This window comes from Oncorhynchus tshawytscha, unplaced genomic scaffold (genome assembly GCF_018296145.1).
Source record: "Oncorhynchus tshawytscha isolate Ot180627B unplaced genomic scaffold, Otsh_v2.0 Un_scaffold_4246_pilon_pilon, whole genome shotgun sequence".
In the NCBI taxonomy this organism is placed as follows: domain Eukaryota; kingdom Metazoa; phylum Chordata; class Actinopteri; order Salmoniformes; family Salmonidae; genus Oncorhynchus; species Oncorhynchus tshawytscha.
The window spans coordinates 1,257,237-1,278,438 of record NW_024609831.1 but is presented as its reverse complement, the minus strand read 5'-3'; the positions used below and the strand labels follow the sequence as shown (position 1 = coordinate 1,278,438).

Below are 21,202 nucleotides of genomic sequence, written 5' to 3'. Positions count from 1 at the left end.
GTGTGTGTGTGTGTGTGTGTGTGTGTGTGTGTGTGTGTGTGTGTGTGTGTGTGTGTGTGTGTGTGTGTGTGTGTGTGTGTGTGTGTGTATTTAAGCAATAAGGCCCGAGAAGGTGTGGTTAATGGCCAATATACCAAGGCTAAGGGCTGCTCTTATGCACAACGCAACGCAGAGTTCCTGGACACAGCCCTTAGCCGTGGTATATTGGCCACATATCACAAACCGCCGAGGTGCCTTATTGCTGTTATTAACTGGGTACCAACGTAACTAGAGCTGTAAAAAATTATGTTTTTTTTATACCCGTGGTACAGGTCTGATATATCATGGCTGTCAGTCAATCAGCATTCAGGGCTCAAACCACCCAGTTTATAATATTGTACATAGGAGATGGGCCCCCTTTCCTTGCACCATCTATAGATACCTAACCTAAATACAGGCTAACGTTGACCTGTCATGCTTGCAAGCCATAAAGTATGCTAACAAAAAATTAAATCCATGTAAAATTATTATTAGGCTACAGTAAGTGAACTGCCTTCAGTCATATCTTACTGAGTGAGTGTGTGGGGAGCTGTCATATTGCCAAGACCAAGTGTGTCAATTTGCAATCAGCAATCAGCAGCAGACACGTTTACTTGACTCCAATTGCACAGATTTGTAATTATGTGTAGACTAATAACTTGGCCGCAGGTCACTCGTAAAAATAAAGGGAGAAAGCCATAACAATGTGTCAAGGTATTGGAAAACACGAGGGGGCCGGGCAATAATCCGTGAGGCGCGCCAACCAACCGCCGTGCGCTGGCTGCAGAGGGATAACGTGCAAATGAAGCAAGGCAAAGACACGAACATAGCGAACAACGGTTGACCGCGTACAGACACCGATGGTTTGAGGAGTTTGGCGTATGCGTTACATATTTTGGCATGTCACTGTGACTCGTTATTATTTGAAGAATACATATCTTTAGGACTTCACCTTCAAGGCACAATTACATGAGCGTGTGAAGCGGGTGACTAGACATGGTCTTCTGTCTAACTACCCGAAGATTTCCTCGAAGGTCTCTTTGGTAATTCCGTGCGCCATCACTGAGCAAAATCCGCGTGAGAAGCAGACAGTCGCTCAGAGTTTGGGACCAGGGAGATTCCAAAGGAGAGAGGGAACATTCATGTTATTGCTCAGGTAAATTCCCACATCCGGGTGTCACTTTTAAATCGATTGTTTTTGTTTTCATTGCTGTAGTCTAGCCTATTGTTATTTTCTGTTTTGTTTTATCTGTGTGGAGTTACTATTACTGACTGTGCATTGTATTGGCTACATTGTTGCAATGGATTAATTAGTTCTCTGCATTTGTCTAACGCATGCAATAGCCTAACATCAAAAGCAGGCTACTACATACAATAGCCTAACACCAATAGTAGCCTAGTCTACTACATTTCATTGCAGGCAGCTTCTAAATGAACAAAGTTGTATGGTAGAATATTTGATGCAGAATGTTGTTTAAAAATGTGAAATATTTGAAATATGTGAATTTGCATGTGAAAACATTTGGAAAGGCATCACGAGCTAGAGCATAGCTATTTAAATGAAGTTAGTATAACATCTGAAAGCTGCCTAACCAAATTCCATCAATATTCATTATGAGATGCAATGCTCTGGTATGAAGCCCTGATGTTAATTGAATGTTTTTGATAGGCTACAATATGTGATTTATTAAGGCAGAGTTGATGTAAATTAATTTGTAATAGATTTTGTGTGGAAATCAAAAGGTTTCTTCTCTTCAAGAAACAACATTTGGGTCCATCCAAATTGATAAGCAGCAACACCGCCGACCAGGGATGGAAATGAAGCTAGTCCATCGCCAGTGCTTTTCAGACTGGGCTTTTGGACCCTTGGCTACAGAGAATGTCACCTGGGCTAGTAGAAATGTAATTCTACTAACCTGGCTGGCCAGTACCCAAAATCCTTAAATTGCCTTCCTGGCGCCAGTATGTGTCAACAAAACATAATAAACTCAAACTACAGCCTACCCAGCTGTATATACCAGCTCCTCAGCTCAGCCAGACTTTAGCACCACATCATTATGTCAAGGAGTTGTACTTGGGTCATGCTAAAATGCCTCAACACTTCCTTAACACAGCAGAAAAGTTGCTTTTTCTATGACTTAAATAGCATTTCATACAGAAAGGAATCACCTGAACACAATTTAGAGGTGCAATCTGCAACTTCTCTGTCTCATTTGGCAATAACATGAATAAAAAACACAGCCTGAAATAAATAACATAAAATAACAAACAAACAAGCAAAAATTCACAATATGCAGTTAAGTACCTCTTCTCCCATTTTGGAGGACAGAGAGCGTCTTTGCCAGAGAACCACTTTTCAAATCACCTTTAAAACATACCTATTGCTGCAACTTGATATGAAAGAAGGTTACAACAAAAATGTACAATTTCTCAATAATTAAGAGGGAAATAAATGCGCTTGCTTCTTATTTGTAATTTTTTTCAGGGATGACTTCCATCTCTTTGTCAAGCCTGTATTCACAGTCCCATGAAGCGTATCAGTAACCAGTTCACAATGGGCCAGGTTGACTGGAGTGATCATGCGTACGATCATCAACATATGTCTTATACAAGCTGGAACTGTGGACCTCTGGGTCAAACATTCATCTTGTTGACACATTGACTATTGAAACACACTACACCCTCAACGTTATATAAATACTTATCTCCATATCATAGCCTGTTAATAAAACATGTAGCATATGATAAGGGTGTCTGTTTAATCACAAAGGGTGATTGTGATCAAGAAGCCTTACAGCTGTTAATACATAACTGATTCAGTAAAATAAGGAGAAAAATAAGTTGTTCCAAGGTTTATGTATTGAGTGAGTATAGATCATGTTTGTGTGTATGTGTGTGTGTGTGTGTGTGTGTGTGTGTATGCGTTTGTCCATCCGTCCGTCCGTGTGTGTGAATATACATATTCAATTGGACAAAAAATATGTGCATCGGAATGCTAGTGTATGTGTGTCGATCTATCTACCCACTTGATAAGGAGGCCTACTCTGTCAGCATCAGTGACCCCAAGTGCCTCTGTTATGCCGATGGAATTCCTCCGTGCCTCTGTCTGCCTGCCTGTGTTAGTACGCTGCCCGGGGGGGCTGTCACCGTGCTATGGGCTGTGGTTTCTCAGAAACCAGGTGGATAGAGAATGGGTCAATCCAGAGCTCTGTGCTAGTACGTAGACACACACACTGGTGTGCTAAACCTCACCAGCTGTAGGTCAGCCATGGCAGTCAGGAGAAGGCCAAAGATAGCTGCGTGTAATGTACCTCTCCAGACCTTCTGGTCTGAGCTAACGGCAGCTCAAGTGAAAGAGTCGGCCATGACAGAGTCCTTTTGCCGGATCCAAACAGACCTGAAGTGTGTGAAGAATAGCTACTGGTCTACTGTAGGACTGATGAGGCTGATGTCCTGACTCTTTCTCTGTCAGTGAGGACCGAGGAGGAAATGATCATTCAACCAATGTGTGTAAGTAAACAGTGGGAAAATGTGTTGCACATCACGCAATCGTCAATTGTAATATTTGGAACTGGCTTCTGATGATGTGCTGCTGTCTCCTCTAGTTACAATGATATGGGGGTTTTGATCACTGATTGTTTTTGCATGAGCAAAATGGGAAAGTAAACGTGTGAATATGCATGTTTAAACATACTGTACATATATACACGTACACAATATACACATACACATATATATACAGAGGATACACAGTATACACGTACACATATATATACAGAGGATACACAGTATACTCGTACATACACACACACACACTTTTTCTATTCAGGTTACATGGTCAAAAAAGGAGTCTACATATGAATACTAAAACTAATGCACAGACACTAACATTACATTGTTGTTACAAGGCCAATAACATACTCCTTGTCCTGCATGTGTGTGAGCATGTAAAGGCTTTGAGGGTGTCTTGGGATTACCGTTGTTTAGGTCAGAGACTTATCTGGACTGTAAAACACTTGCTGACCTTCCAAAGGAGCAACTTTCTGTATCAATCAATTGATCAATCAATCAATAGTTTGATTGATTGAAATTCTATTGACAAATCTCTTCAGAGCCACTGTAAATTGAACTTGCCATTTTCCCTTCAAACATTGTTTGAGTCAGTACAACACCTCATAGGTTTGATGGCTGAAAGAAAATCTGTGTGGCTGACATGAAAGTGAATGCCTGATAGCATTGGTTCTTAATTGAACTAATGCATTGGCTGGACATATCAGGTGTAATGCAGGAGTGATAACAGGCATCAGGTCTGTATGTGGTCGGCCTACTCCGTTCTGTACCATCTGAAGCATTGAAATAGCCAATTGCTGTCCAGATAGGAGCTTATTTGATTGGATTGATTGGGTGCTGATTGATTGGATGTATGTGCATTCTCCAGCCAACCCATGACATTGATTGGTCAATTAAGTGCCAAGGAGGAAACGATGATAACTGATCTTATAAATACTGTATCTGCGTACACAGTATACTATAGTAACAACATTATAATGACATTTGTATTTGTATTTATTCTGCTTAGTATTTACATGGTAATGGAGTCAAGCGTTTATAGCAGTATAGCAGGGATCATCAACTAGATCGAGCCGCGAGATGATTTATTTCTTGAGCGGATGGTCGGAGAGCCAGAACATAATTATAGATCAATTGTAGACTGGAAATTGACTGCAAGAATCCCAAACAGATATAATATTTGACTGAAAAATAATCATTTCAAACCTTGCTTACATTTCTATACAATCATGCCTCTTTATTATGCGTGGGAATACTTGGGAACAGATTTCCAAAATTAAAATCAATTGAAGCTGATTTCCTGGTGTTTTTGAAGTCTTTTATGTCCGACAATGACAATGAACATTTAAAAAAAAAAAAAAAAATCTTATTTTTGCTCAGAAAACTTGGGGGGCCAAATAAAACCGTGCTAGTTGGGGAACCCTGCAGTAATAGTAACAAACATTGTAATGCCATTTGTATTTGTAATTATTCTGCTTAGTATTTACATGGTAATGGAGTCAAACCTTTTACTCTTTTAGCCTTGTGTTTTTCAGAATGAATATCATGAATAAGATTTAACAAGGAACTAAACATGGGCATTTTGGGGATTTGATCAAGACTGACAGCTGAGCTGATTCCTCTCCTTGGTCTTGTGGAAGAATGGTTGTTGCTTCCCGAATTTCTGACATTTACAAATAAAATGTCAATAACCAGAGGAGGGATAACAATCTTGTATTTCTTTATTGTTGTTGTTTACAAATGAGTTATGCCAGGCTGCTGGGTGGCCATGGAGGTGTGTTTATCTCAGTAGTTCCTTTGTGAAGCAGTGTGTGGCTCTGAATGAATTAGTAGGTGTCTAATTAATGGCAGAAGACTGCAGTGCTTCTCTGGTTAATCACGTGTCAGCGCACTGTGTTAGTTAGCTCTGCAGGGAGTGTGTGCTTTGGTGTGTGTGTGCCCATATGCCTTTTTTTGTTGGGCTTTAGCATTAGTTTGAGTGTGTGCCTAGCTATCAGTGTGTATATGCAACCTGTGGCACGTGCGTGCGTGTGTGTTTACTGGTTCAGTGCAGCTCTCTGACCCAGACCAGTATGCGTACTGGGCACTGGCTGCTTGCTGGCTGATCCACATGCCTCAGTGAGCTGTGAAATCCCTTCGTACCATATCGATTTGGCTTCCACCTATATTGACAGAGCTCAACAGAGCCGCTGTAACCCCCCGAGAAAAACACATTTGAAAGCCGTTTTAATGGCCATTGTTAAAAGTGGAGTATCACGCCTACATCTATGAGCGATCTGAGCAAGCTGCACCAGAGCTTTTAGAGGCAACATGATTTAGGCTCCACGATTCACCATGAACACATACTGTAAGGAAGACTGGGGTTAAGTGTAACACTACATTATAGTGTTTAAACCAGAGTTTATTTGTGACATTGAAGTCATCAATATATTGCAAACTTTTAGCAAGATCAAATCAAATCAAATTTATTTATATAGTCCTTCGTACATCAGCTGATATCTCAAAGTGCTGTACAGAAACCCAGCCTAAAACCCCAAACAGCAAGCAATGCAGGTGTAGAAGCACGGTGGCTAGGAAAAACTCCCTAGAAAGGCCAAAACCTAGGAAGAAACCTAGAGAGGAACCAGGCTATGTGGGGTGGCCAGTCCTTTTCTGGCTGTGCCGGGTGGAGATTATAACAGAACATGGCCAAGATGTTCAAATGTTCATAAATGACCAGCATGGTCGAATAATAATAAGGCAGAACAGTTGAAACTGGAGCAGCAGCACGGTCAGGTGGACTGGGGACAGCAAGGAGTCATCATGTCAGGTAGTCCTGGGGCATGGTCCTAGGGCTCAGGTCCTCCGAGAGAGAGAAAGAAAGAGAGAAGGAGAGAATTAGAGAACGCACACTTAGATTCACACAGGACACCGAATAGGACAGGAGAAGTACTCCAGATATAACAAACTGACCCTAGCCCCCCGACACATAAACTACTGCAGCATAAATACTGGAGGCTGAGACAGGAAGGGTCAGGAGACACTGTGGCCCCATCCGAGGACACCCCGGACAGGGCCAAACAGGAAGGATATAACCCCACCCACTTTGCCAAAGCACAGCCCCCACACCACTAGAGGGATATCTTCAACCACCAACTTACCATCCTGAGACAAGGCTGAGTATAGCCCACAAAGATCTCCGCCATGGCACAACCCAAGGGGGGGCGCCAACCCAGAGAGGATGACCACATCAGTGAATCAACCCACTCAGGTGATGCACCCCTTCCAGGGACGGCATGAGAGAGCCCCAGTAAGCCAGTGACTCAGCCCCTGTAATAGGGTTAGAGGCAGAGAATCCCAGTGGAAAGAGGGAAACCAACCAGGCAGAGACAGCAAGGGCGGTTCGTTGCTCCAGAGCCTTTCCGTTCACCTTCCCAGTCCTGGGCCAGACTACACTCAATCATATGACCCACTGAAGAGATGAGTCTTCAGTAAAGACTTAAAGGTTGAGACCGAGTTTGCGTCTCTGACATGGGTAGGCAGACCGTTCCATAAAAATGGAGCTCTATAGGAGAAAGCCCTGCCTCCAGCTGTTTGCTTAGAAATTCTAGGGACAATTAGGAGGCCTGCGTCTTGTGACCGTAGCGTACGTGTAGGTATGTACGGCAGGACCAAATCAGAGAGATAGATAGGAGCAAGCCCATGTAATGCTTTGTAGGTTAGCAGTAAAACCTTGAAATCAGCCCTTGCTTTGACAGGAAGCCAGTGTAGAGAGGCTAGCACTGGAGTAATATGATTACATTTTTTGGTTCTAGTCAGGATTCTAGCAGCCGTATTTAGCACTAACTGAAGTTTATTTAGTGCTTTATCCGGGTAGCCGGAAAGTAGAGCATTGCAGTAGTCTAACCTAGAAGTGACAAAAGCATGGATTAATTTTTCTGTATCATTTTTGGACAGAAAGTTTCTGATTTTTGCAATGTTACATAGATGGAAAAAAGCTGTCCTTGAAATGGTCTTGATATGTTCTTCAAAAGAGAGATCAGGGTCCAGAGTAACGCCGAGGTCCTTCACAGTTTTATTTGAGACGACTGTACAACCATTAAGATTAATTGTCAGATTCAACAGAAGATCTCTTTGTTTCTTGGGACCTAGAACAAGCATCTCTGTTTTGTCCGAGTTTAAAAGTAGAACGTTTGCAGCCATCCACTTCCTTATGTCTGAAACACATGCTTCTAGCAAGGGCAATTTTGGGGCTTCACCATGTTTCATTGAAATGTACAGCTGTGTGTCATCCGCATAGCAGTGAAAGTTAACATTATGTTTTCGAATAACATCCCCAAGAGGTAAAATATATAGTGAAAACAATAGTGGTCCCAAAACGGAACCTTGAGGAACACCGAAATTTACAGTTGATTTGTCAGAGGACAAACCATTCACAGAGACAAACTGATATCTTTCCGACAGATAAGATCTAAACCAGGCCAGAACTTGTCCGTGTAGACCAATTTGGGTTTCCAATCTCTCCAAAAGAATGTGGTGATCGATGGTATCAAAAGCAGCACTAAGGTCTAGGAGCAGATAGACCTTAGATATTGTTTAGAGTTTGTGATCTAGGTCATGATTAGCCTAATAGTGTAAATGCAGATAGGCAACCCTATGCTTCAGTCTATTTCTTTATCAACCCTATGCTTCAGCCTATTTCTTTATCAACCCTATGCTTCAGCCTATTTCTTTTTGGCAGTATGGTTCAGTCTATTTCTTTATCAACCCTATGGTTCAGTCTATTTCTCTATCAACCCTATGGTTCAGTCTATTTCTCTATCAACCTATGCTTCAGTCTATTTCTTTATCAACCCTATGGTTCAGTCTATTTCTTTATCAACCCTATGCTTCAGTCTATTTCTTTATCAACCCTATGCTTCAGCCTATTTCTTTATCAACCCTATGGTTCAGTCTATTTCTTTATCAACCCTATGCTTCAGTCTATTTCTTTATCAACCCTATGGTTCAGTCTATTTCTTTATCAACCCTATGGTTCAGTCTATTTCTTTATCAACCCTATGCTTCAGTCTATTTCTTTATCAACCCTATGCTTCAGCCTATTTCTTTATCAACCCTATGCTTCAGCCTATTTCTTTTTGCCAGTATGGTTCAGTCTATTTCTTTATCAACCCTATGGTTCAGTCTATTTCTTTATCAACCCTATGCTTCAGTCTATTTCTTTATCAACCCTATGCTTCAGCCTATTTCTTTATCAACCCTATGCTTCAGTCTATTTCTTTATCAACCCTATCCTTCAGTCTATTTCTTTATCAATGCTATGCTTCAGTCTATTTCTTTATCAACCCTATACTTCAGCCTATTTCTTTATCAACCCTATGCTTCAGCCTATTCCTTTATCAACCCTATCCTTCAGTCTATTTCTTTATCAACCCTATGGTTCAGTCTATTCCTTTATCAACCCTATGCTTCAGTCTATTTCTTTATCAACCCTATGCTTCAGCCTATTTCTTTATCAACCTATGCTTCAGTCTATTTCTTTATCAACGCTATGCTTCAGCCTATTTCTTTATCAACCCTATCCTTCAGCCTATTTCTTTATCAACCCTATGCTTCAGCCTATTTCTTTATCAACCCTATGCTTCAGTCTATTTCTTTATCAACCCTATGCTTCAGTCTATTTCTTTATCAACCCTATGCTTCAGCCTATTTCTTTATCAACCCTATGCTTCAGTCTATTTCTTTATTGACAATATGGTTCAGCCTATTTCTTTATTGACACTATGCTTCAGTCTATTTCTTTATTGACAATATGCTGCATCAGTTGGGCTACAGGTGATAATGCTTATTGCTAAATAGCACACCTTTCTGATCAAATGGGCCAATATGTGACTTGGATGATTTCTGGGTGGATAGATTATATTTTAGATTGGTGTCAGCATAATTTAATAGTCATTCATTTACCTCTTAAAAAGTCAGCAGAACCGACCATCTCACAGTTGTTCAGTATGACTTGGTCCACTGCAGCTATAGGAAAGTCTCCATGTTTTCCTGTTGACACTTTGATTCAGCTGGTATGCCTGATGCATCTTCAACCACACAGTGGTTTAATAATCCAATTTTTAATTGGTTTGAATTCAGTATGGCCGATAAAAATGTTAAAGGTGATCTGGGGTAAACATAAGGGAGAAAAACCCCTCCAGGCATCTTTGGTCTGGATTACAACCTGTTGCTGAGACCAGAGCCATGTTGGAGAGTTTGGATTCATAAATCTTTGTCGCCTAATTCTTTAATTCTTTATTGATTCATGAATCTGTTTGAACACACACATGGGTAAACATAATGTTAAAATAACAAATAATTGAACAAATAACTAAGATTTTTGTTAAATAATAATATTGATAGAAACTTAAATAAAAAAATTATCCTTATGAAATAGTCAAAATCCATGGAGAAAAATTATTAGCAGAGAAGAAGATGACTAAATGGGAGAATAGAATATTGATGAATTAGCCGTCCCCGGCCCCATGAGGAGCAGCTAACAGAAAAGCTCTGCTTCATTAGATATGTCGGCATGACTACAGCTAACACACTGTGTGTGTGTGTGTGTGTGTGTGTGTGTGTGTGTTTGTGTCAGTGCTAGGCTCTGGCGTTGTCATGGGTTCTGATCCCCTCTCCTCCGCCTTCTCAGTGTCTCTGATACATACTGCATGTGTGAACTGAGTACAATATGGACGGTTTATCTGTCAGCCAGGTATTATCATAATATTATCATAATGACTACCTATAGAACTCCCTCCTACCCATAGGGCACCTTTACTGAGCCAGTAATTTGAAAATAGATCCACAAACTACGTTCGAGATTGTACCTAGAGGCCAGAGAGACAGAATTACAGTGTGCTCCAGGTGGTGCATCAGTACACATAGAGGACCTCACTTCAACCCATATCCACATGTAAGACCGGCCTAGTCATCATAACAGGTTTAGGATGACTAAAGAGCCCAGAGGGTCAAGTGTCTTGAACTTGATACTAATTTACAATAACAAAAGAACAGCGTGAGATGATAATAATAATATGACAGAGATAATAATGATATGATGATACTGTCTGTATCTCAGGGGTTTGGCAGGTGGCCACTGGCCATGCTAGTATTTATAACCATTATTGGCTTTTTATTTATTTATCCAGTAAGTCCCATTGAAGTCAGGCTAGTCTTTTACGAGGGAGACCTGAAATGATTGTATCAAAAGCCCAATAGAACATCTACTCCTTCACTCATTTGCCAATGATCAGATTACTAGACATTAGGTTGCTCTTGCCTCACCCAACCCCTAATACAACGGGTCCCACTCTTCTTTACCAGTATTTGGCCGATGGCCCTGTTCCACTAGGTGGTATGTCTGTTTTCACACATTTATCTTAGATGATCGTGTTCCTCCTCTCCAGCCATCTGATCACATTACATCATCACTTATAAAACACCAAATACCCTGCAGTTCAGAGGTCACCGAGTTCTGAATGGCATGTGCAGGGGGACTTTGAGCTGGGGCCTTATCATGGACAGAGTGTGAGATAAATGTGTGAAAAAAAGAGAGGGAGAAAGGAGAGAAAGGGAGAGGGACTTTACAAGAGCTTTAGTGTCACGTGCAGCCAGGCTCCAAGGATATTCCCTCAGCTGTCAGCACGTTGTGTAAATCCCTGGCCTTCCAGAAACAGAAACACAGGGAGACAGACAGACAGCAGGGTTATTATAAACAAAATAGAACCACATGTACAGTGCTTTGCAAAAGTACGTTTTTTTTAAACAGATTTAAGGCAAAACTGTAACGCAGTAACATTTACAGTCTTCTTTAATAAGCAACTCCAGTGTAGATTTGGCTTTGTGTTGTAGGTTATTGTCTTTCTGAAAGGTGAATTCTGTGTCTGGTGTAAATCAGACTGAACCAGGTTTTTCTGTAGGATTTTGCCTGTACTTAGCTCCATCCTGTTTATTTTTATCCTGAAATGTTTTGATGTTTTGTGTTGGATTTGCCCCAAACATAAGGATTTGCATTCAGACCAAAAAGTGTATTCCTTTGCAGCATTTTTTGTTTGTTTGCAGTATTACTTTAGTGCCTTGTTGCATACAAGATGCCTTACTTAGAATCTTTTTTTCTGTATATTTGTATTATTTTCACTGTCATTTAAGTAATTATCGTGGAGTCACTACAATGTTGTTAATCCATCCTCAGTTTTCTCCCATCACATCCATTGAACTCTGTAACTGTTTTAAAATCACCAATGGCCTCATGGTAACATCCCTGATCAGTTTAATTCCTGTCCTGCATCTCAGTTCAGAAGGACGGGGGTTTAATACATCATCCACAGCATAATTATTAACTTGACCATGATTAAAGAGATATTCAAAGTCTGATTTGCTATTGTTACCCATCTACCAATCACTGCCCTTCTTTATGAGGCTTTTGAAAGCTCCCTGGTCTTTGTAGTTGAATCTGTGCTTGAAATTCAATACTTGACTGAGGGACAATAGTCCCCCCCCCCCTCATCAATCATAACACAATACCCCATCATGACAAAGCAAAACTGGTTATTAGAAATTTTAGCAAATTGATTAAAAATCAAAAACAGAAATGTCACATTTACATAAGTATTCTTACCCTTTCACTCAGTACTAGTGATGCACCGATATGACATTTTTGGCTGATATTTTCCTTGCCAAAAAAAACCCGATACCGATAACCGATATTTAACATTTCAGGGGCCTTTTAAGCATTCTAGTACAGTTAAATAGTTAACACACACACACATGGACGTAGCAGTTTAAAGCACTGCATCTCAGTGCAAGAGGCGTCACTACAGTCCTTGGTTCGAATCCAAGCTGTGTCACATCCGGCCGTGATTGGGAGTCCCATGGGGCGGCGCACAATTGGCCCAGCGTCGTCCAGGTTTGGCCGGGGTAGGCCGTCATAAGAATTTGTTCTTAACTGACTAGCCTAGTTAAATAAAGGTTACATACACACACTGACCAAAAAGTTATTTTGTTGGCATTTATGTATGTCCCCATTACCTGTAAAACATCATCAAAACCTATTTCTTTCACTTACTTGCTGTGCTGTTTCGTTGTTCATTTCTTCAGTCATTTCATTCTCAACCAGGATTTCTATGGAACACCGTTTGGGTCTTTGCGTGTCAATAACACTATTTGATGAGTCAAATAACACTATTTGACGTGCCAAATAAGCTTGTTGACCAATCAGGACCTGAATATGACTGCACATCACATAATAATTTAGCACGTTCATTCATTTCTTACGTAGTTACTACACATTGATTACACTATCACTCATATTTCATATGTCACAACGATTCATCGATACGTATGCTATGAGGCTGGTAAAGTTGTCTCGCGCACCTACAGTGATGGTCATAAAAAAAAGCTAGCTAGCTCATGGGTGCAAACAATGTTCTTCCCCAAAAACATAGAAAAATGACATCATCTGTTTCAGTAGCTATAGTTAGCTAGCTAACTATATAGCTAGGTGTCATCATCTAAAATAACCCTCATTTATAAGACAGTTCTTATTTGATTAATAGTGGGCGGACCCATCTATGTGAAGCTAGCCACAATAAGGATTAGCCACAATAGTGGACTTTTCGGTTAGCCTTCAAAATAAAAGTATGTCATTAACAGTGATGCAAATTAATACAAATAGTAGAATTATGCCATAATTGATTAGATGCTAAACGAGGTTGGAATGTTGTTATATAAAATCAACAAAATACAATAATTAGTTAATTTGACAAAAATCTGTTGAAATCACACCCAATTGCATTGGGGGCATACTTATTTCACTGTACAGCCTTACCTATGGATTGTGGATCAATGACATGGAGTATCAGTCTACTCAGTGACACCCAGAGAACATTAGCTCTTATTGCGGGACTCTGAAACAACTGTGAATTGAGCCACATTTATTGTCAACCTACGTGTATTGAACACTATTCCAGAGGAAAAACAATACTGCCTCAATGTTTTGGAGTCTGATAACTCTGGCTATTGAGTAGACTGATACCCCATTTCATTGATCCCCAATCCTTAGGTAAAGCTGTACAGTGCAATATGAATGTCAATACATACAATAGGCTGACTGGGTAGGTGATTTCACACAGTCACAGCCCTGCGATAAGAACTACAACGCTAATATTTGCATAAACTCTTCACAGTTGTGTAATGTGGGTGTCACCGAATAGACTGATACCCCATTTCATTTTCACATTCCAACCTTGTTTAAAACTTCTTAGAACTACCCCTCCCGGATCTGGTATATTTGTCATCAGCAACCGCTGAATAGCATAGCACAACAGTCATAAAATATTACTAGAAAATATTCATATTCATGAAATCACAAGTGAAATATAGCAAAACACAGCTTAGCCTTTTGTTAATCACCCTGTCGTCTCAGATTTTGAAATGATGCTTTACAGTGAAAGCAATACAAGCGTTTGTGTAAGTTTATCGATAGCCTAGCATAGGATTATGTACACTTAGCATCAGGAAGCTTGGTCACGAAAATCAGAAAAGCAATCAAATTAACCGTTTACCTTTGATGATCTTCAGCTGTTTTCACTCACGAGACTCCCAGTTAGACCGCAAATGTTCCTTTTGTTCCATAAAGATATTTTTTTATATCCAAATACCTCCGTTAGTTTGGTGCGTTATGCCCAGGAATCCACCGGAAATAGCGGTCACGACAACGCAGACAAAAATTCCAAATTATATCCATAATGTTGACAGAAACATGGCAAACTTTTTTTTATAATCAATCATCAAGGTGTTTTTCAAATATATATTAGATAATATATCAACCGGGACAGTTGGCTTTTCACTAGTGTCACAGGCCGGCTCATAGCCTGTGGCAAAAATGAGGGGACGCGAACAACAGGTATAGGCCAATTAAAAAATGTTCTTTATTGTAAACAAAACTATTAACTTTAAACTAAGAAAAGGGAATGAGGTGTGGAAGTATCATAATGTAAGGTGTATGTAAAGTGCATGGATGCGTGAATCTGTGTGTGTGAATGACTGAGTGAAAACTATGCAAAACTACAAAAGAACAAACAAAACAGGTTCATACCTGGAGGAGCGGAGAGAGAGAGAGGTGATTAGTGACAGTTTAAATACTCTGATCCCAGGTGACTCCAATCACTAACGACCCTCCTCTGCCTGCAGGAGGAACCGCCCCTGCAATGCAGAGGTGGAGCCGTGACACCCCCCTCCTTAAAATGAGGGTCCCACCCGCAACCCAACATCCTCCAACATATTCAAAACAATTCAAATTTCCCCAAAAACAAAAAAAAGGATACCAGTCCCGGCTCCTAGTAGTGGCCCCGTGTCCCCCAACTGACTGTCCACCCCTCAAACTCGGCAGCCCTGGTACCTGGGGAGCAATTTAAGAGGAAAGAGGCGGAGACAGCCCGTAGGGGTCAGCAGAGAGAAGATACAAACTAGGTTAAAGGAGCATGGGACACTTGGCATTCAGGCCACAGAGTTCAATCTTGGTTTTATCAGACCAGAGAATCTTGTTTCTCAGGGTCTGAGAGTCCCTTAGGTGCCTTTTGGCAAACTCCTAGCGGGCTGTCATGTGCCTTTTACTGAGGAGTGGCTTCTGTCTAGCCACTCTACCATAAAGGTCTGATTGGTGGAGTGCTTCAGAAATGGTTGTCCTTCTGTAAGGTTCTCCCATCTCCAAAGAGGAACTCTGGAGCTCTGTGTGACCATTGGGTTCTTGGTCACCTCCCCGATTGCTCAGTTAGGCCGGGCGGCCATCTCTAGGAAAAGTCTTGGTGGTTCCATACTTCTTCCATTTAAGAATGATGGAGGCCAGTCCGTTCTTTGGGACATTCAATGCTGCAGACATTTTTTGGTACTCTTCCCCAGATCTCTGCCTCAACATAATCCCGTCTCGGAACTCTATGCACAATTCCTTAGACATAATGGCTTAGTTTTTGCTCTGACATGCACTGTCAACTGTGGGACCTTATATAGACAGGTGTTTGCCTTCTAAATCATGTCCAATCAATGGAATTTACCACATGTGGACTCTAATCAAGTTGTAGAAACATCTCAAGAATTATTCATGGAAACTGGATGCACCTGAGCTCAATTTTGAGGCTCAGAGCAAAGGGTCTGAATACTTATGTAAATAAGGTATTTCTGTTTTATATGTTTAATAGATTTGCAAACATTTCTAAAAACCTGTTTTCGCTTTGTCATTAGGGGTATTGTGTGTAGATTGATGAGGAAAATGTTTTATTTAATCCACTTTAGAATAAGGCTGTAACGTAACAAAATGTTGAAAAAGGGAAGGGCTCTGAATACTTTCCGAATGCACCGTATATTGATGTATATAGTTGATACTTTTCACCAAAAAAGTCCTTGCAGCAAAATACACATTCAAAACAGTAGACATTTGCAGGCTATCATTTTGTAGCGTGTGAGCCAAATCTCACGTAAACACTGGCCAGCTATGCTAACAGCCTGTCATGAGAGACGAGCCTGTCACGAGAGACGAACCTGTCACGAGAGACGAACCTGTCACGAGAGACGAGCCTGTCACGAGAGACTGTGTTTGTGTGTGCATCTTTATTTTGGATTAGAGGTTAAACGAGTGCAAGACGTTGAGCAGCTTTCCGTGTCAGATGCATTATAGTAATGACAGGTCTGTGATTTCTCCAACCTCAAGGACCATCATTATAGTAATGACAGGTCTGTGATTTCTCCAACCTCAAGGACCATCATTATAGTAATGACAGGTCTGTGATTTTAGAATATTGTCCTATATCCCATATTGTCCCTATATCCCATATTTTCCCGATATCCCATATTGTCTCTATATCCCATATTTTCCCGATATCCCATATTGTCTCTATAACCCATATTTTCCCGATATCCCATATTGTCTCTATATCCCATAGTGTCCCTATATCCCATATTGTCCCTATATATCCCATATTGTCTCTATATCCCATATTTTCCCGATATCCCATATTGTCCTATATCCCATATTGTCCTATATCCCATATTGTCTCTATATCCCATAGTGTCCCTATATCCCATATTGTCCCTATATCCCATATTTTCCCGATATCCCATATTGTCCTATATCCCATATTGTCTCTATATCCCATATTGTCTCTATATCCCATATTGTCTCTATATCCCATATTGTCCCTATATCCCATATTGTCCCTATATCCCATATTGTCTCTATATCCCATATTGTCATATATCCCATATTGTCCCTATATCCCATATTGTCCCTATATCCCATATTTCCAGCTAGCCTACAGCTTTATTATTATATTCCCTGGATCTGAAAGTCCTCACTAATCTCAGAAAAAATATGTTGGTTTGTTATGTAAGTGAGAGAAAGTAGAACAATGGATTAGTTGTTTCCAAGTCCATGGAAAATCATCTGTTAAATTGATTTAATCTCCAGGTGTAATTGTGTGACCCAGCAATCGCCTTTTGTCCAGATCAGATAAGCCATGTGCCAAAACCTCTAAAAGAGAACACGTTGGCTCCCTGTTGTTACTGCACAAGAGAGAGTTACATTTGTAACCATGGAGAGCCTTCTCTTGGTACCAAGGTGACCACTTCTCTTATTTTTTTTTGCTGCTGGACATGAAAAAAACCAAGATGTTCCATCAAAGTGGAGCAGCTTTACAGTCCAGTAACTCTTCTGGTGAAAGAGAGGCAAATAATACTCTGTGGGCAATATCAACTCCTTCTATCTTATTCAGAGAGGCTGAATGACATGATGAATAAGGCTAAGTCTGTTTACCAGTGAGTTTTAAAGTGTAGTGGCAATGGTCAATCATTCTCTATGAGGCGTCTTTCATTACTGTCCTCAACTGCCGTTTGTAGAGTTAACTGGGGATGAGAAGTTAAGATGGAATTGACTCCAACATACACTGTGTACTAAGCATCCTATGTGATGGCACAGCAAAATGTCAATGTCAGTTGCACATATGTAGTGTATTGGCTTGGACACTGGGCCATGACCCTATGCCTTAGGATCCGTATTTGGGTCACAGTACTGCATCACTAGACTGTCTACCTGGGTTCTAAAAAGAGATTAAAGGTTTCTGAGTAGGAGGCTATTTTGAGGAGTCTTCAGGCGAGGGCCATTGAAAGAGTTTTAGTGGGTCAAAATGTCATCAGAGATTTGTCTGAGGACAAAGAGCTCTAATGGAATGTTGGCAGACTTCCAGTGTTCCCTGAAGTGTTCTATTTGCAGCAAACATGTTATTTAGTTACAATTTCAGTTGAACATTCCAAAATGTCACGGTTAAACGTCAAACAGCCAACATCAGTTGGACCGCTAGTGGTAAGGACCGGCGGTAAGGACCGCTAGCCAACATCAGTTAGACTGCTAGCGGTAAGGACCGGCGGTAAGGACTGCTAGCCAACATCAGTTGGACTGCTAGCAGTAAGGACCGGCGGTAAGGACCGGCGGTAAGGACCGCTAGCAAACATCAGTTGGACTGCTAGCGGTAAGGACCGGCGGTAAGGACCGCTAGCCAACACCAGTTGGACTGCTAGCGGTAAGGACCGGCGGTAAGGACCGCTAGCCAACATCAGTTGGACTGCTAGCGGTAAGGACCGGCGGTAAGGACCGCTAGCCAACATCAGTTGGACTGCTAGCGGTAAGGACCGGCGGTAAGGACCGCTAGCCAACACCAGTTGGACTGCTAGCGGTAAGGACCGGCGGTAAGGACTGCTAACCAACATCAGTTGGACTGCTAGCCGTAATCAAATCAAATCAAATAAAAATTTATTTGTCACATACACATGGTTAGCAGATGTTAATGCGAGTGTAGCGAAATGCTAAGGACTGGCGGTAAGGACCGGCGGTAAGGACCGCTAGCCAACATCAGTTGGACTGCTAGCGGTAAGGACTGCTAGCCAACATCAGTTGGACTGCTAGCGGTAAGGACCGGTGGTAAGGATCGCTAGCCAACATCAGTTGGACTGCTAGCGGTAAGGACCGGCGGTAAGGACCGGCGGTAAGGACCGCTAGCCAACATCAGTTGGACTGCTAGCGGTAAGGACTGCTAGCCAACATCAGTTGGACTGCTAGCGGTAAGGACCGGCGGTAAGGACCGCTAGCCAACATCAGACTGATTTTGAGGGGATCAAATAAAACTAATTTCATAAGTTGAAGAATGACAAACAAAAGGTATAATGTGTCTGCACGCAAAAAGATCTCTCATAAATCTTACTTCATTTTCCTTTTCTTTTCGTTATTATTTTCACTGCATCTGGGATAGCGTACACAGACATTTTGGCTCTGCAGCCTTCTTCAGTGTGTAGGTACAATTTTATTTGAGTTGAGAACCACATTTGCAGGGAACAAAAGTGAGCAACTGATGAGTAGCAGGTGCTTCTAATCAGGGTTGCCACTCATCTTCCAATCAGTGATGTAGCTTTTCTGGCCTACCTGTATACACATTACAGTCAGAAAGAAATACAGAATTATAGGGTATTGGAGTGGGCACGATGGGCAATTGAGGGCATCAGGCGTGTACCATTCAGTTGAAGAATGCTCATGTTTCTTGCTGTGGAAATCTCTGGCAGACATGAAAGCAGGCTAGCAGATATGATGACAATGATCGATGGCTGGAGACTGAAACAGTTGCAGTAGCCTAAGCAACTATTGGAAAGGTTACCCAATCTCAGAAAAGTTCTTCCAGTCTCTCTAGGAAATTGTGGAACTTCCCTACCGCAAAGAATTAGAATAAACAATTATACAAAATAAATAGGTGAGTGCTTTTATTTGTGCTGTTTCACACGTTTCACACATGACACCATGACAGACTGACCAGGTGAATCCAGGTGAAATCTATGATCCCTTATTGATGTCACTTTTTAAATCCACTTCAGTCAGTGTAGATGAAGGGGAGGATTTTTAAGCCTTAAGACAATTGAGACATGGATTGTGCATGTGCCATTCAGAGGGGAATGGACAAGACAAAACATATGTGTTTTTTGAATGGGGTATGGTAGTAGGTGCCAGGCGCACCGGTTTGAGTGTGTCAAGATCTGCCACGCTGCTGGGTTTTTAACACTGAACAGTTTCCCGTTTGTATCAAGAATGGTCCACCACACAAAGGACATCCAGCCAATCTGACACAACAGTGGGAAGGATTAGAGTCAAAAGCATCCCTGTGGAACGCTTTCAACACCTTGTAGAGTCCATGCTCTGACAAATTGAGGCTGTTCTGAGCGCAAAAGGGGGTGCAACTCAATATTAGGAAGGTGTTCCTAATGTTTTGTACCCTCAGTGTATAGCACAGGGTCAAGGAGCTAGTTCTGTTCCTGTGACAGTTGTCTGGGATGCTGTTCTGCCGTCTCAGACATTAAGTCCCTACATAGTTCATCATTTTAACCTACTTCGCCATGCAAACCTCATGTGAGCGCCTCCCTCCGGACCACAGTCAAGTGGAGGTACTCATATATACAGTAGCAATACAGTACACTGGTGTCTGGTAGAGCTATGCTTTTTGAATGAAATCCAACTGTTCCAAGGTTCAACTCAACCAACCATTGGCTTTGTGGCCAATGAGTAGACATATTTATAAATCAGTCATAACGCACAGTAATATTCAGACACAGGATTTTTTTTACAGTGTAACTGTTGTCTTTACTAATTGGTCTGTTGAGTCAGGTGGTCAGTTGATCAGTTGACCAAAAAGACATGGAGAGCCCATAGCACACGGCAGAGAGGAGGGCATGAACAGGTTCTCTTGAAAAGGATTCCCCTTTCAGGGTAGCGGGTTATTGTGCATCCCTATGGTTGGCTGAACACTAGCTGTAGGTCGCTGTCACTCATAAGGTGTTACAGGGTGACCAGATAGAGAGACCATATTTCCCTCAGATTACACAGACCCACAAAGAATTTGAAAACAATTACAATTTTGATAAATTCCCATATCTATTGGGTGAAATACCACAGTGTGCCATCACAGCAGCAAGATGTGTGACCTCTATCAACTATCAAGGCACAAGGCGAGACCCAAATAAAGACACAGGAGGCAGATGGTTGGAGTCTTAAAATGTTTATTAATCCAAAGGGTTGGGCAAGAGAATGGTCGTGGACAGGCAAAAGGTCAAAACCAGATCAGAGTCCAGGAGGTACAGAGTAGCAGACAGGCTCGTGGTCAAGGCAGACAGGCTCGTGGTCAAGGCAGGCAGAATGGTCAGGCAGGCAGGTACAGAGTGGCAGACAGGCTCGTGGTCAAGGCAGGCAGAATGGTCAGGCAGGTGGGTACAAAGTCCAGAAACAGGCAAGGATCAAAACTGGGAGGACTAAAAAAAGGAGAATTGCAAAAAGCAGGAGAAGGGAAAAATGCTGGTGACTTGGAAACATACAAGATGAACTGGCACAGAGAGACAGGAAACACAGGGATAAATAGACTGGGGAAAACAAGCCACACCTGGAGGGGGTGGAGACAATCACAAGAACAGGTGAAACAGATCCGGGCTTGACAGCAACCAGTGAAGAACAAACACCATTGTAAATACAGCACCATGTTTATGTTTATTTATTTTCCCTTTTGTACTTTAACTA

The 21,202-nt window shown here is 41.5% G+C and overlaps 1 protein-coding gene across 1 annotated transcript in view; it reads left to right on the top strand.

Moving 5' to 3' along the window:
• The first annotated feature begins 777 nt into the window (after window positions 1–777).
• The window catches only part of LOC121846167 (prolactin receptor-like), a 42,429-nt gene continuing 22,004 nt past the window's right edge, over window positions 778–21,202 (top strand). The window contains exon 1 of the mRNA XM_042319402.1: window positions 778–1,174. Within this exon, the coding sequence (XP_042175336.1) occupies window positions 1,161–1,174 (14 nt within the window). The 5' untranslated portion in view covers window positions 778–1,160. The remainder of the gene's footprint in view (window positions 1,175–21,202) is intronic.